Below are 17,685 nucleotides of genomic sequence, written 5' to 3' on the forward strand. Positions count from 1 at the left end.
TGACACTAATGGCAGCTATGATGATGACAAATTTGTTTTTGCTGCTGCAATGGTAATTTCATGGATTTTTAATGCAAATTTCCACAACAATTTGTATCGTTTGAACATTTGTTCACATTTTGGTATATTCGAATTCTCTACACATTTCGCAAAACCATAATCGAAACTTTTATGTACAGCGCAAAACTTTTCTCATTTTCCTCAAGACAAGGGATGATGCCGAAGAGTTTGGGAGTTGAAGGAAATAAAACACCGGGAAAGCACCAGAGTTTATGTAATTGTAATCATAATCATTGGCTTTATTCAGTAGTGGCGTAATTGCCATTATGACGATGATCCACCACCATCATCATCATCTTACCTCTGGCCACAAACAAACAAGTGTCTGTGTCCTTTTTTTGTCCTTACAATATGGAATATTTTTATGATGCGAAATTATGTCAATTTTAACATGTGTTGCAAGCGGTAAAAACCAACAAAAACATATTTTACACCTAATGATATCCATATTGTTGTAATTTATATGGCTTGCTTCTGTTGCGATTCAAGTTCCCCCTCTCTTTGTGCTCTTTTTTCTGTCATCCAGCCAGTCAGTCAACCATTCAGTCCATATAGATTTACATTATATGAGGCATTTTATTGCCCTTTCGTCTTCTCATAAAATTGATGGGTTTCGGGCCGCAGTAATAGAATCAAATCTAAATGTTAAACAATGCTTTTATAATTTGTCATCAACATTGAATTTGCGTTTAGCTCGACAGGGGGAGAAATGATTTTTCTTTTGGGAAAGGGTGATGGTGGTGGTGAAAATTATTCCCTTTAGAGTTATTTAGATTTTCAAATGAATTCCAAAAAAACCACATGGAAATTAATGATGTTAGTCAACAAAACAACCCTTGGTTGTAGTTGTAACCCAGCCAAGTCAGAATATAGTGTTGCTGGAACAATACTTCCTCCCTCTCTCAAAGTTTCATTGTTTGCAGGATACAAATAAAAGTAATAAAATTTAACACAATTTATAAAAAAGGGATTATCCTGTGCAAACACAACTTTTTTGTGTTCTACTTCTTTGTATTGCTTTTTTTTCGTTACAAAAGAAGAGACAATATGGTATTCTTTTTTATTCTACAATTCCGAAGCAGAGAGCAGTAAAATATTGTGCAGTAAAAATAATAGTTTTGTTTGACTTGAAGTTAATCGTATAACAAAAAGGACAAAGGCATATTTGAGAAATACTTTAAATGGAGAATACGGAGAATGCAAACATGAATATTTAAGGCAAAAAGTTTTCCAGGAAATGTGCAGAAGAAAACTTTTAAAGAAACTGTTTAGAATTGAATTTTTGGGTTGTGAAAAATCGAATAAACTATTCAGCAAAAGGAACGATCGGTACTATGCCCGATTCTTTCTTTCATCTAGTTAATTTTATTCCAGTCGTTCTTTTCTGTTCTCGATCTCGTAGTTCCTTTTGATTTAATCGTTTATCTAGATCTTCTCGTTCATTGAACTGAATTAACGATTGAACGTAAATGAATTATGGAACTAAATGAATGGCTAATTCCTTTTGTAGAGCGAACCGAAAAGATCAAACGGCTTCAGGAACGAAATTGGCTATTTGCAGGAAAAAATTATAAAAAAATAATTCCAGTAACTAAATTTTGATACATGAAAATTCGATTTATCAATTAGTCGCACGTAAAATCGTTTAGTTCACAAAGGAACTAGTTCCATTAAATGGTTCATGGAAAAGATCGTATGAGCTAGGGCAGTCTAATCGAAAATCGACTTAAGTATTCCTAGACTGAGACTCCGATTGGGATACTCATAATTGTAACAACACTTTCAAATATTTAATACTTTGAATACCGATTGTATTGAGCTGTTCAATAGTTAGATGATATTTATGCACCTGAAAATCTGTAGTTAATATACACATACTCGAGTAAGGTTTTTTTGGTTCTTAAGTAAAACATTTCGAGGCGGTTCAAAACTTCTTAGGAGGTTTAAAAGTATTATGAATGTCTCCATGTACGATTTTTGTTCCAAAAAATAATAAACACCGTACAATTCCCCCTTCCTTTTCAATCTTGTATATTATCGTTCAAAATAACTTTTCCTTCCGAATTTTCCAATATCAAGATTCATGATATCCCCACTTGAAGTTAATACCTATTGATTGATTTTTTTAAAAATAAAAAACTAATACTTTCCCACATGACGAAAGAAAGTACATAGCTATCTTGATTTCTGTTTGGGCGCCACCTGTATTAATATACCATAATTCACAAAATAACACCATAATCCCCATGGAAAGCAAGTAACCATAACAAATCTCTGTCTTCCTCAAAACGAAACACCTTTTTTACTAGTTTAGATAACATTATCAAATATTATCACCTTAATTAGAATTGTTCAAAAAATGTTGTCTACAGACAGACACACTTCCAAATGTTTTTTTTTCCAATTCTGACCATTGGTGTCGGTAAGTCGCTCTTATTTGCCCATTGTATCTGTCTGATTACTGTCACTGACAATCGATCATTACACAAAACAAATGTGGAGTTGTTGCAATAATGGGTATAGTTTGTTGGTATTGACATTTGTTCGTCACACACCAATCATCATAATCATATTCTCAAAAGAAAAAATAATAATCATAATTGTTTGTGTCGTTGTCCTGACAAAAATGAACGAGGGTTTATGCGTTGTTCTGTCGTCTTGTCCGGACTACTGTTTGGCGTTCTATGAAGATATTGCTTTTTATGTTTGCCGCTAGGCGCCATCTATACTTGCCCATGTTTACAAATCATAATTGTAAGCGTCACATTGATTTTTTTATATGACGAGTTGTTGACATTTGTGCGTGTTGAGTGAGTAGCGTTTTCGGGGAAAAGGGTTCATTGTGTTTATTGACATAGAAGTCATTGTTTTTTAACACTTCTAACAGATGTTTGAAGCAGTCAGCTGATTTGGTATTTATGTAGGGCTTTAGAAGTGAGATTTTGGTAATCCTTAAGAAAATACGTTTTTTAAATGGTGTGTGGGAACAGAAATTTGAGAATATGATATTCTCACAGGTTCTATTTTCGACAAATAATAGGATTTTTATAGGTATTCGAAATTAGAAATTAAATACCTCTATGAGAATTCTAGACATGATCCAACTTTCTTTGAAGATCTTAAGGAAAGCTGAGTAATAAAAAGAGAAGTATTTATCTAAAGAGGAATCACAAAACGGAGAAATAGTATCTTCAAATGGCATGCAAGACGACGTATGAAGAACATTCGGGAGATTAAATGACATTTTCATAGAACTAGTAATCACATTAAAAAGAAGCTATTTAGTTTGTATGAAAAAGCCTGGGAAAGTTCTTCCATAGCAATTGATCTTCGAGTAAAGATGCTCCATTGGAAAAAGTAAGTTTATCGTTGGTAAAATGTTTTGTCTCCAGTTCTACAATAATCTTCGATTCTAAACCTACTCAGTAGAATTAAAATTCTTTCGATAGAATGAGAATTGACATACCCATTTCATAGGTAGCCTGGTAGCGTTTGTAGGACTAAAGCCGACAATTGGAAGCGGTGCTAGTCTAAGGCGACTCGTGGCTAGAAATATTTTAAATTTGCTGTAATCCTGCTAAATTTGCTGTAATCCTTGCTTGTATCCATCGAGTTCAACAAAAATCTTTGATTCTATATCTACTCAATAGAATTACAATCCTTACAAGAAAAACTCCTATGTTCAACTTGGTCTAATTCGATAGAATTGCAAAAGGAACCATCGGTATTCTGCAAATGGAACCATCGGTACTAGACTCTTTTGTACCTCTAGTTCGTTTTGCTCTAGTCGTTCCTTTTTGTTCTCGTTCACCTAGGGTTTTATCTAAATGTTCATTTACATCGTTCATTGGCCGGTTTAACTGACATCATCCAAGCAACGATTGAACAGCTAAGAGGAACTTTTGAACTAAATTAAGCTAGTTCATTTTTTCTTCAGGAAAGAGTTTGCACAATAGTCCAAGAAATATGAGGGTTAAAATAGAAGTTTTTTTGGACAATTCTTTTGAAAAATAAACTACGATCTGACCACAGACTTTACTGTGAAGAACACTGCTTGGTATGGGCATATTATTCTAGGCTTTTCATAGAGATCGGAGGAACTAGGTCATATTTTTTTAAAATAAACTAAGCCTTGGTTCACCTCGTTCAGCGTGGATTTTTTAAAAATATTTCCTCAAGACGTCTCAGAGACTAAAGCGAGGATTTCTTTAGACTATTATTTCAAAACATAGCAAATTCTCAGAATAGTCATGGGCAATACCGTTTAGTTCAGAGATCGAAAGAACTCAGGTCATATTTTTTAAAAGTGAAATGGTGGTGAAATGGTTCAGTTGCCTTATGTGGTTCAAATGGTCACTCAGTTCAATTGGCACGGCAACTAAATTCGGGATCAACTAAAATTATTTAAAATTATTACCTGACCTCCAGATACAATTAAAACAGTACTGCATTATTCGCATTTGACCTTCTGAGCCTCGCATTCTATGATGGCCACTATGGACCTGGAATCCAATTGCTCATTCTATTATTTTAAGTGAAATTGTTTTGGTTCAACGCGTTTCACGTCGTTCAGTTCAATTGGTCAAAGTTAGAGTTTCAGAGAAGGAAACTGTTAGTAAGATAATAAAATTTAATGTCGTTCTGTGACCGACGGCATCCAGTGAGCTAAGTCGTTCAGTTAACGATAATAATAAACATTGAACCCGTTCAGTGAACTGACTCCTTCGGTGGGCTGACTCGTTCAGTGAACTGACTCGTTCGGTGGACTGACTCGTTCATTGAACTGACTCCTTCGGTGGACTGACTCGTTCAGTGAACTGACTCCTTCGGTGGACTGACTCGTTCAGTGGTTTATTTGAGTTTAAGGCGCGGAGTCTGAATCATCGACTGTTATGAATATTTTCTCAAGGCTTATTCAGGGCTAAATAGCGGATTTTTTCAGAATATTTTTCAAAGGCTTAGCAGGACATAATGCATGGATTCTTTATGAATAGTTTATTGGTGTTTGGCAAAGTCTAAAGCGTTTACATTTAAAGAATATTTTCCTAAGGCTAATAGGAGGAATATCGAAGTCAAAGCGTGGATTTTTGAGGACCTTTTCTTAATGCTTATCAGAGTCTAAATTTAGATGTTTTAAGGGCTTAGCGGAGTCTAAAGTGTAGACTTTTTAAGAATATTTTTCAAAGGTTCATTGCATGACCTTTGTGTGCATTGTGGACTTTTTTCATAGCATATCGCAAGCTCTTAAAAATTGACCCACCGTCCAAGGGAATTTCTCTCCTTGCGGCATTATAAAAATAATTTTTCTTGTATTTATTTTTTTCCGGACCTGCCCGTAATCTCCCTCTCAATTAAGGCATTTTATTTTGTTTAAATTTACAATAAAATACCATCCACATAGACTCATAAAAATGGCAACTTTAGCTTGTAGACATAAAGTTAAGTTAAAATATGAATGGCCATAACGCTCCAGAATAGGCAACCCAGCCAGCCTCACAAGCACTGGTCAGCAATCTACCTCCATTCACCGGAAAACAATGTTTTGGTGGTTGGGTTGGGTGGCAGGGTGTGATACTGCTGATGATGCCAGAACACAATGGCTACAACCATAGTACCCGACTTCGTGCTGCTGCTGATGATGGTATTGAGGTTGTTTGTGGTAAAAACCGCTGATGCTACTGTTAGTAAAACCACTGCAAACATGGTGTTGAAATTTATGGCAACTTTACAAAATGGTGCAACAGTGAGTTTTTGGTCCATGGACAGACTTTCTGTGCTGTGTTGTTGTGGATTTTTTTGTTTTGTTTTTGTTTTTTGCAACTGCATTGCGCGAAAATATACAGCTTTGTTGTTGTTGCTGCTGGGCTTCGACTCTGTTGTGGGATTTTTGTACGTGTTGGTGTTTTTGGTAGGAGGTTTAACACCATACCGCATTCAATATTCCCACTGCAATTCACCGGGGGGAATGATAATATTTACATTGCAACACATTACCATTGTCAGCCAACCCGCCCTGCAGGCAGCTAGCCATTTAGCAGCTGTACAACAATGGTGTAAATATTGTTTTTATTTTCAGATGCAGATTTTTTCCACTTTTTTTTGTAACAACCACAAATAAACAACAACCAGAAAAATTACAATGACTCCATTGCGACAACAACAGAATTCGCTTCCACTCCTTTCGCCCTATGACCACAGAAGCTTAATCTGCCTTTTTAAAGCATTTAATGTATTTTGTACTCTCCAACCAATGGCGCAGGCAAACAAAACAACATAACCTCAAATGAAATTTACGATTCAACAAAATTGTATGGAAAAATGTTTTTTGGATGGCAGAGCAATAAATTTTCCTTTTAAACTGTATAACGAAAACACAAAATGTGAGGTTATATGTTGGCAGATAGGTTGCCAAGGGGACTAACACTGGCGCATACAACACTGTTCTCTTCGCTTATTTTGATAATGGCAACCCTGTTCTCTTTTGCTCTGATATTCAAATATTAAATACCTAATTTCTTTATACTATTTTTTGACTAATCAATCACCATAAACATGTCATGGCAAACTTCCTTCAAAACATTCCTTGTCTCCATATTTCGTTCTTCTTGTTAAACAAATAATTTTTATCTAAGTTCTAACTTACCCTAACACGGGCCTCCGTCAAATTTGTCCACATGGCAATTTCTTCACGTGTCGACATATCCGGATAACGATTACGACTAAAGGTATGCTCCAGCTCCTGTAATTGCTGTGATGTAAAATGTGTACGCTGACGTCGTTGACGTTTATTTTTCTTATCGTTTTTCGGTTCATCGGCGGTCGTTGTCATCGGTTCATCATGTCCGGAATTTGATATGTTTTCCGTTTTAATTGTTGTTTCATTGAGGGAACGATTATTACCTGCAAAAAATAAATGATGAATACATTAGAAAAAATATGAATTTAAAAACATATATTAAATAATTTTATTTTTCTTTATTTATTTGCAGGTTGAGGACTACTACCAGATCGGGTAAGTCATTGCTAACAGAATTAATATAACAATTTTGAATTTGTGTTGACAATATCCAACCTACGTGTAAATTTGGTTTTATTGAAGCTAAGAGTCTGATATTTTTAAAACATATCCCAGGATTTCGAAACAGCGAATTAACAAGATTTTTAGGATTTGTTAAGGACTATCAGAAGTTCAACGTCATTTTTTCAGAATATTTTATGAATATTTCTCTGGACATTAAATTCGGATTTGAAAGTGTAATGTGAGAACACCGGCCGTAATTTTTTATGAATATTCCCTGTGAGTAGTCTAGAGAATATTGTTCGGATTGAGTGTGGATTTTTTTTTTTAAAGCGTGGGCATAGAGAGGACTAGCGGAGGCTGAAGCAGCTTGAGTATATTTTGAGAATATATTTTGAGGTAGAGTCTAAAGCTTAAATTATTTCCTGAATATTTTCGGTAGGGCTACAAGATTCTAAAATGTAAATTTGTTTTGGATTTTTTACAGAATATTCTTCTTCTTCCAGTCTTTTCTGAAGGACTGGCAGAGATTCCATAAAGACAATGACAAATGAAGAAATTTAAGATTCTGAAGCATGTTTTAAAGACAATGACAAATGAAGAAATTTAAGATTCTGAAGCATGTTTTCAGAATATATTATGAAGGACGACCAGAGGCTAAAGGGTGACTTTTTTTAAAAGGCTAAAGCGTACATTTAATAATACACATATAATTTCTAAGGGACTAAAAATACTCTGAAAGATAATTAGAGTCAAAAGCGTAGATATCTCCCTTTAGCCTCTGCTGGTCCTTCATAATATATTCTGAAAACAAGCATAGAACCTTAAATCTCTTCATTTGTCATTGTCTTTAAGGAATCTCTTCTAAGTCGATTTTTAAAAATATGTTCCCAAAATTGTCTAGGGTCTACTGTATAGTTGTTGAGAATATTTTCCCACACGTTTATGAATATATTTTCTCAGGGACTTCCAAGATCTAAAGTATAGATTTTATAAGAATAATATATCAGGATTTAAGAATAATTCCTCAACGACTAGCAGAGTACAAAGCGTATTTTTTTTAAGGACAATTCCTCAGGGGCTAGCGGAGTATAAAGCGTAGGTTTTTTATGGACAATTTCTCAAGACATAAAGGGTAGGTTTTTTATGGATAATTTTTCAAGGCATAATTTCTCAAGGTATAAAGCGTAGGGTTTTTAAAGACATTTCTTCAATGACTAGCAGGGTATAAAGCGTGGAGGTTTTAAGGGTAATTCCTAAAGGACTAGCAGGGTATGAAGCGTAGAGGTTTTAAGGATAATTCCTCAAGGACTAGAATGGTATAAAGACGGATAGAGAATATTATAGAATAAAAGATAGTCGGATATAAGATATTTTCCAGGATTTTCGGGGCCATTTTTTTGGCATTTGATGGGTTTTTCTGACTTTTCGAAGTGGTATATCTCGTAATAATAGGTTGTTGCATATATGTCTATTGTTTTTTTTATCAAAAATCATTAAAAACGTATAACCACCAAATTAACAAATAATAATAATTGAAAACTCCTCAAAAATAAACATAAATCGATAATGTTGATCAAAAACCATCCAAAAACATAAAAGAACCCAAACTGGCAAAGATAAGCTACCTAGAATTCCTCCAATTTACAAAAAATCGATGACATTTATTAACGTGTTGACAAAACATTTATTACACGTATTTTTTATCAGCGGAGGAACTAAAGCAAAAAGGGGCGCCTTAGAGAACAAAAAAAATACTGAAAATTTTGGGGGAAAGGGTAGCAAAACCTAGGCACTTATGTTTGACAAATTAATTACCGCAAAACTGCTTTAATAATAACACAAAAAGCTACCCCCTACTACTGTAAATGGTGGGTCACTTCACCCATTTTTTTAAATTCCATTATTACAAAAACTTTTACCATATTCCAGCTATTACTCAATTGAAAATTTATTGAAAAAACTTCAGATCAAAGACATTTTTGTAGTATGCCGCTCTGGGTCATATCAGTAGTTAGCCTAAATTTATATTTGTCTATAAACAGATTTATTGAGCTTCCAAACAAAGCAACATTCGAAAAACAACAACACAAAATATTAGCTATCAACAATAATTTTCAAACATAGAAAAATTCTATATATCGATCAATCATTTTTTTTGTTATGGAATTCTTTAGCCAGGCCAGCCATCCATCCATCCATACACATAAGTATGTACAATAACAATATCAGAACATTTTTAAGTACTTGGGTACATGAAATCACCACAATCGGCCACCACAATCATAATCAAATGTTGGTTAGAACGAACATTTGCCGACAAAGGAAATTTGCTTTATCAAAATTGATTTGAAGTTTGTATTCCTGCCATGCACCCCCCCCTCTGTGTTGGTTTATTTTTGGGGTGCCCTTCCTTCGCATTCTATCAAAATAATCACGGTCATGAGAATGCTAACCACCGATTTATGAGTAGGGGAACTACAAACATATATATTTTTACGATTGTGTATGTATGACGGTTTGCCGAAATAGGTGTGTTATGACCAGTTGTGACGACAACGTAGCATGAATGCGACAGTTACTGCTGCTACCGTTGGGTTTGAAGATCATAAATTATCGATATTATCGGAAAGTCGATAACTGACTTTTATTGAGAGGGGGTTTTCGGTATTCTGAAAGTACCAAATTTTTTTAACTTAATTTTAGAGGTAGGGAGTTTTTAATTAAAAAAAATCAGCGAGGGACTTTTTTTTAATATTTTAAGGGTCCTCAAAGATTTTATGCAAAAACTAAATACCTTCACTATTAGGCGGGTTCTATGTTCAATATGTTATTCCGTGTGCAACACCTCCAAATATTCGCCAAATATTCCAACACCTCCATAAAGTATCTTTATATTCTTGATACGAATAAAATTCTAAGGCGTTCGTCTGCTAAAATTCCGATATAGCATGTAATATTTAAGAGAGAGCCCTTAAATTTCGCACGGATATTGATACTACTCCAAACTGTGATAAATCCGTCCAAGTTAGGCCCCATAACGGTACCTCTAAAAATGTCGGTATTTTGAGGATTCCAAGGTATATGTATCTTGGTATTTTGGGTTCTCATTGGTTAGAAACCCTCGTCTGTATTTATTAGTCCCCATATAGACTCCATATACAACTCCAGTCCTTGTTTTAGCTTTTTTGGAAAGTCCCATTCGCATTTTTTAACCCATATGACTACATTTTAGCATCACCGGATCTTGTTGTGTACAAAACATTTTCGATATAAGTCCATATACAAAGGTCACACATCTTTTCCGATTCTAGACCAATTTTCAAACCTTATTGTCTATTTTCTCTTGGCAACAATTTACCCATGGCCTAGCGCCAGAAATAAAATTCTCAATGGATGTTACATATTTTGAAAATTTACCTCATGGTGTAGAGTATTAAAAGTTCGGTCCGGATTTTTATATTAATATGTTTTTATAATTTTTTTTTTTAATTTTACTTACCATCCTTACGATCTCTACTCCGATTGGCCAAGTTCGATGTTGATGACGATGAATTTTGGAAATTATTTAAATGGGATGGCTCCAAGCCATTTGCTACAGCGGCCATAGAACTATGACTATCACGAAAATCACCAGTCTCAGCCCAAACTGAAAAGAATAAACCAGAATTGGCAAAAGACGAAGAACAAAGAAAACATTATATAAAAAACAATATTTAAAGGGAAGGAGGGGTCGGAATTTTATTTTTCTTATCAATTATATATTAAATACAGATTATTGCTAACTTAAAACTAAACACGAAAAATGAAAAAAAAAATACTTTTCAAGCAATTCACTTTATTTTTTTAGCAAAAAAAAAAAATATGTTTTTCTCCGATAAATCTTTGCCAGCCATTGAATCATGAATGGGCACACACAAGATGAGCCTCAAGTAGACGAAATAACCAGAACCTACTTAAAATGCTATTAAATGGCTCATAAAAGGATTTATGGCCATTTATGCGGCGAGTGTCTACATTTTTTTTTTGCTTTGCTTTTTTCCGATTCTAATGGGCCCCATTGGAGGCTAAGATTGTGTATTATCTTTTATTTTATTTTTTCTTCATCTTTTGTTTTTTATCCTTATCCCGATAGGGATAAGTTGTTGCCTCTTGTCGTGCAAGTTGTTGCCTCTTGTCTATCTGTTTGTCTGCAATGCAATTTCAATAATGGCCATTTAAGATACTTTACTTGTCTAACGACCCGGCCGTTAAGAGTGTGCCGGCAAACACTCTAAGCGAAATTAATGGAACTTGAGTTTTTAAGAAGGGCGTTTGAAAAAGGGGTTATTAATCATAAATTAAGAAAAGAAGGTCTATTTTTGAAATACAAGACCACGTTCTATATATATGGAAGACCATTTCATAATCATGGTGGAGGGTATACAAATTTCGTCAGGGTCGAACTTATGAAAGTTTGAACTATTTTAGCCCAATCACCAAAATGTGGGAGAAATTCTATTCCTAAGGAAAGAATTTCTCTCGAGAGAAAAATCCTCCAATCGTAGAAAATCTAGGAATAAAATTTTTGGAATATGGCATCTCATTTTATTCAACTGTGGGTCTTTTTCATACTTTGTGTACCTTTATTTGTTTGCGCAAATTTAAAGTGTTTGTGTTGTACGAAATAATTAAAAAGAAATAAATAATTGAAACCCAAAATATGAATAGTATTATACTTAGAGAATATTTAGAGGATGTTGCTACTTCCATAAAGCAACAAAGAACTTCTACAAGATTGTCAAGAAGACAAATGCGAGATAGTTCCAATCCTCTTGAATTGCCACAATCATTGTAAGTGCAGAAAAGTTGAAAATAATTGAAACATCTGATATGTATTTCCCAACAGATTCAAAAAATACTACCGGGTAAGCAAACCAGCATTCCAATACTTTTTTGGAAGTTTTGGTGCAACATCGTGTTACGTTTTTTTGCTGAAGGTGGATATAAACTTGCGTTGGAAATGATTTTGATGTTTGTATGGCACAATCAACATTTAGTTCTATCCTCTCCGAGGTGGTAACTGTTTTCGAAGTTCACCTTTGTCCTAAGTGGATAAAATTGCCAAAAAGTTCCTGTTCCTGTTTTGTATTTTAAATTCTATCTCCCTTCGATTTTGTTTGTGAGATATTTTGAGAGGAAAAACACAAATCGAACTTTCTTATGATGCCTACTTCTTCTCCCTTTAATTCCGCGCGGAATTTTCTTTACGATTGGGAAAAAGGGAGAATAAAGAAATTCCACACGGAATTATTTTTAACGATTGGGCTGATTTAAAAAAAAAAATATATTAAATCCTTCCAGGAATATCAGACGTATGCCTATGGATTTTTTAAGAATATCGTTGAAGGATATTTTTTCTACTTGAAGAAGACCTCTTCTATCCATAAATCACTTCTTATTTTTGCTTCTTCCAAATTCTTCTTCCTTGTGTACCACAAAACATCTCCATACCTCTCAATCTTCTCAAATTCCTTTCACTCTTCCGAGTCACTAAGAACACTTGAAAATAGTGCAACAATTTAATTGTTTAGCCCATTGAGTGCCACATGCCACAAGTTTGTGTGGTGCATGTTCGTGGTGGCATTAATGACTGATGATGCTGACGACATAAACAACCTGTGGAGTGTCAAGTATGCAACTTCTTTACTTGGAAATTCCAATCGACAAATTACTTGAACTAATGAGCGACCGATTCCAAATGTTTAGGGAAATATTTCTCCCCCTCTCTCTCACTCCCTCTCTTTAGGGCAAAAAATCAATAAAAATTCATTGAACAAATCTTGGGGGAATTGTGTCACATAAAAATGTCACTGTGACATGAATTATTGGGCCTTCCGCAGAATGGAGAGGGCCACTTAGAGCGCACAAACAAATGTTTACATTTGTTTGCAATGCAAAGTGGTTTCATTTACAAACAATTTTCGTGTTCGAGGAAAATTGAAAAAAAAAAATATATATTACTGGTCTTCATTAATATTTAATAAATGTAATGAATAACCTCCTAAGAATTTTTATGGGCCTTTGGGTCATAACTTAGTTAATGTGATTTATAATATACTTTGTAAGAAGGAAGAGATGATATTATGAGGCAGAGAGGGACATTGTGGGACAATTATGACCTCAGTAGAGATTATTAATAAAAATTCTAATTTTTTTTCATCATTGTTAAATAATTTTAAAGATATTTAAACAAACTTGTCTAAAAAGTCAATAATTATGGAGATTTTTAATATTAACGCAATGAATATGAACTTAGTTTAATATATGATTTATAATAATTAATATAAAAATAAAAAATTAGGAAAATATGATTTTTTTTAATAAATAAATAAACAAAAATAAATATTTTAATTATTATAAAAAAAATATATACCTTACACTATGGACATATTCAGGTCATATTAAATCAAATATGACCTTAATATGAACCTAGTCTAATTTATATATTTTTTATAAAAATAAAAATTGTTAATGTTGTTTATTTTTTAATAAACATCAAATTTACATAATTTTTATTACAATATTTGTTAATTTTTACAACAATCCCCAAAATGTTTCACAACCCCTCCAAATAAAATAATTTTGCAATCGAACACTTTGTAACATTTTTTTTTTTAATTGCCAATAACTTTTGTTGCCCTTTTTGTTTTATTTGTTTGAATTGTTGCATTTCATGGTCGATTACAATTTTATTTGAATAGCCAGAAGAGCATCTGTGGACAATAAAACTATTTTAAGAGGCGCGATGAAACGATGTATTTTTTAACGAAACAACAAAAAATAACAACAACAACAGCGTGTTTGGAAATTCTAAAAAAGTCACGTACAAAAACATGTTGTTTTTTTGGAGGGAGATTAGTGATTTTTATAAAAAGGGAACAAGTTTTTTGTAAGATTTTTTTTGTTAGAACAACCTGCTGAAAAAAATTGACAACTAAAAAATATTTTAAATCTTGGAAGAATTAAAAAAAATGTTTGTAGGAAAAAACATGAAAATTTCTATCACGATTTAAAAAAAAAAACAACTAGAATACGTTTTGGGGACTGACGAAGCGAATAATTCCGAATTTTAACAGTAGTTCTTTATATTTTACAGGGTGTTGCAATTTTTTGGGTGGTCAACATTTTCTTCTGGGTATAAAATCCCTTGGCGAGTATTCTGTACTTCCCAGAAGTACAAATTCGCTATAGATCCAGTTTTTGAGTTACAGGGTGATAAATTTTTTTGGACTTGTAGTTCATAAAGAAAAAAACTTTATATCATGGTTTGAGACAATTGCAGGTTATTTTTGATCACTTTTCTGCAGTCAAATTCAATGAAAATTATTTTTGTAAAATATATCCTTTTTCTATCTCGAGTCCTTGTGCGTCTTTTTCTTTTTTATTTGAACCGTAAAATAAATACCACAAAACAAGATTTGTTGACACTCAAATATTCTACAAAAACATTGCTCACAAAATTATAGTTAGGGTCCTCATAGACAAGAAATCGATAATCATACTTTTCCGCCGTCCTTTTCCCTTTTAATCCGACTCTTAGTCAGAAAACCTCATATCAAACTTAGATTATGCAAAGCCTTCGAACTTTTTATTCCCTCCGAGTGCAAATTAGTAATACCTAAAAATCGATTACAATTTTTATAAGAGTGATATTTCATTGTAAATTTCTGTCAGAAAAAATATCTAACTTTAGACTCTCATCTTAAATAAAATGAGCTAGGAACTTGAAGATGCCAAACAAAATCCTTACAAATATCAAAATGAGGGCCGATATTGAAAATGTTCTGATAGGAAAATTTGTCATCCAATGGATAGGTCAAAATATGAATACAGAAATGTGGGTACATGCCGAATACAGAAATGTGGGTACCTTTATATGAGGTCTATTCTAAATATTGAGTCAATATTGACTATTTTTGGTATGAGGTTTTGCTACAAAATGAGAATCCAAAATATTAAATAACAGCCAATGTGCTTGAAAACTGTTGCCCAACTTTCAAAATACTGAAATTTAGGGAGGTTCCGATATTGACCATTTTTGACACGACTGGAAAATGTATCTAAACTTCGCAAAATACCAAATTTCCGGGAGTACTGTTATATGAAGGCTACCACTAAACTTGGGCAAATTTTATACCCATTGAGGACCTAAAATAAATGCGAAATATCGAAAGTTGGCAGGTATTCTTCTATGAGACCTACCCCGAAATTTGGGCCAATATTTTTCACTTTTGGTGAGAGGATATACTGACCTATAAGAATCTCATATGCTAAATTACAGCCTATATGGGTATAAGACGAACCCAAACACTCTAAAATACCGAAAATCGATAGGCGCAATTATATGAGGGCTACCTAAAAAAAAATTAATTTAATAATATTTTGGGACTAATATCTATATAATTTTGTGTAGGAAAATATGTCACTCAATGTGAACCCAAATATCAAAATTGATTCAATTCGGTTGAAAAAAATAGTCACAATATTGAATAACAGGGGATGCTGTTATATGGGGGCTGCCCTGAGGCTTAGGATAATATTGACCATTTTTTCGTAGGGTGATCTCAACATGTGGGCAAATATTGTTATTAGAAGGATTTTTCTACCTAAAAGTTGCCAAAATTCCCGAAATATAAAATATTTGGGGCTTACTTTTCGTATAAGGGCCTATACCAAAACGTGGACCGATACACATCCTAGGAGTAGAAGCAATGTATGTGCGAAATCTCCAAGTTCTATCTTAAAATATTATGGGGTTCTACAGTGAACATTACTAGATTTCCTATATTAACATTTTTTTCAATCCTTTCCCCTTTTGTCTTTTTATCCTTCTAATCAGAAATCTCCAAATCATAAATTTCAAACACCTGTTCATATATAATTTTTTGCACATCATTTATTTCGAGATGAAAACAAATGGTGTGTGAAATTAAAACTCATTGACTAAAACAAACAACAAAAAGGATAACAGGGATGAACCCTTTTTCGTGGCAACATCAATATACGATACAAACACAAACAAACAAAGAGAACTCCCCAGCAATCCTTTCGCCTTTGCAAAAAGAACAGTAAACAGAAAATTGGTTTGCCATTTGCCATGAAATGAAAACAAAACATTTGTTATCGACGAAATAAATGAATGAAATGACAGTTTATTTCTTCAAATGTCAAAATAGTTATTGATTTGGTGGTAAAAATAGAAATGGCAAAGAAATGATAACTAGGGAGGAGATGGAGGGTGAAACAAAAGGATAACAGCTGATGTGGATGATACTAATGAAGAAGAGGGGGACCAGAAGGAAGCAAAAACAACAACAAAATAAATTAGAAAAATATAGAGATTCATATTTGCCAAATCATCATTAGTTGGTTTTTTTTGTGTTTCCAATTTTTTCTAGAGGAACCAAATGTCCTTTTTTTATAGAAGGGACACAAGGATTTCTATGGACCTATATTTGACTTTTTTATTATTCCCTGAAAGGTAAATATCCCTGTTTTTTTCCTCGAAACTTTATTATGATGATGCTGCTGAACAGTAGCCCCTAACCTAACCGACTTTCAGCGAATTTGTGGTGGGTCCTTTTGTGTGGTGTACTTATTTATTTACTTTTTGCTGTCCTTTGGTGTCGTGTGTCATATTTATTTGTTTTAGTAGCATCAGTTTTATTTTTTTTTCCTCATAAAATCAAACAAGAACTGGTGGTCACAACAATACCAAAACATTGCAGATTCATTAATTTATTGTTTGGCCCAGTCAAGCCCCTAAATGCGAATAAGTGGCATTGTGGTTTTCACAGACCAAATAACTATCCTTATCCCATTTAAGGATTATTTGTATAGAAAAACACACACACACGGGCATTATTTGTTTTACGAATTAATACAACAATGCCTTTGAAATTAATATTGTTTTTAATTTTTTGTTCCAAAAATTTTCTTTCATTTCATTCATAGAAAAACTATGAATGAATCACTTCTTCTCCCCTCTCCGCTTCATTTCTAAGCATTTACGATTTTATTGCCAATGTGATAAAGTCAAATACATTGACGGATGGTAAACTACCCTTAGTGGAAACGCACAACAGCAGCAGCGGGGACACCAACAAATGATTAATAGTTTTGTGGCCGACCAACAATTTGACTGTTTTCCATTTTCATCCCCTAACCTCAGCAACTTCGTTGGAAACGTTTAGAATTCATTTATTGCATTTAATGTTGACAGGCAACAGTATGAATGAGCGAATGAATGAATGATTTTCACAAAATGTTTAATTTTCTGAGATTTAGAAAAACGAAAAAAAACAAAAACAACAACAGAAAACCTTGCACACGCTCACTCACAATGGGAGGTTTGACTTCTGGGACGACAACGACGGGAAATTTCAATGCCACTATACGTGTGTGTGTGATCCTTTTTTGCCTAAAGGAGGCGTTATATGCTACTGTCAGTTTTTTTTAGAATCCGACAGACTGTCAGTTGTTGCCTGACAGCTATTAGCTAATACCTTTTAATGCCACTGTAATCCGCTACTTTGACAATTATAATTATAATTTTTGACAGTAGG

At 33.5% G+C, this 17,685-nt stretch overlaps 1 protein-coding gene across 1 annotated transcript in view; it reads right to left on the bottom strand.

Moving 5' to 3' along the window:
* The window catches only part of LOC133332562 (pituitary homeobox homolog Ptx1), a 53,593-nt gene that overhangs the window by 12,653 nt on the left and 23,255 nt on the right, over positions 1-17,685 (bottom strand). Inside the window, exons 2-3 of the mRNA XM_061540940.1 lie at positions 10,581-10,727; positions 6,704-6,960 (exon numbers count right to left, since the gene is read on the bottom strand). Coding sequence (XP_061396924.1) covers positions 6,704-6,960; positions 10,581-10,727 — 404 coding nt within the window. The remainder of the gene's footprint in view (positions 1-6,703; positions 6,961-10,580; positions 10,728-17,685) is intronic.

Source organism: Musca vetustissima, unplaced genomic scaffold, assembly GCF_032173495.1.
Source record: "Musca vetustissima isolate MV318-11 ecotype Yass unplaced genomic scaffold, APGP_CSIRO_Mvet_v1 utg41383, whole genome shotgun sequence".
Classification (NCBI taxonomy): Eukaryota; Metazoa; Arthropoda; class Insecta; order Diptera; family Muscidae; genus Musca; species Musca vetustissima.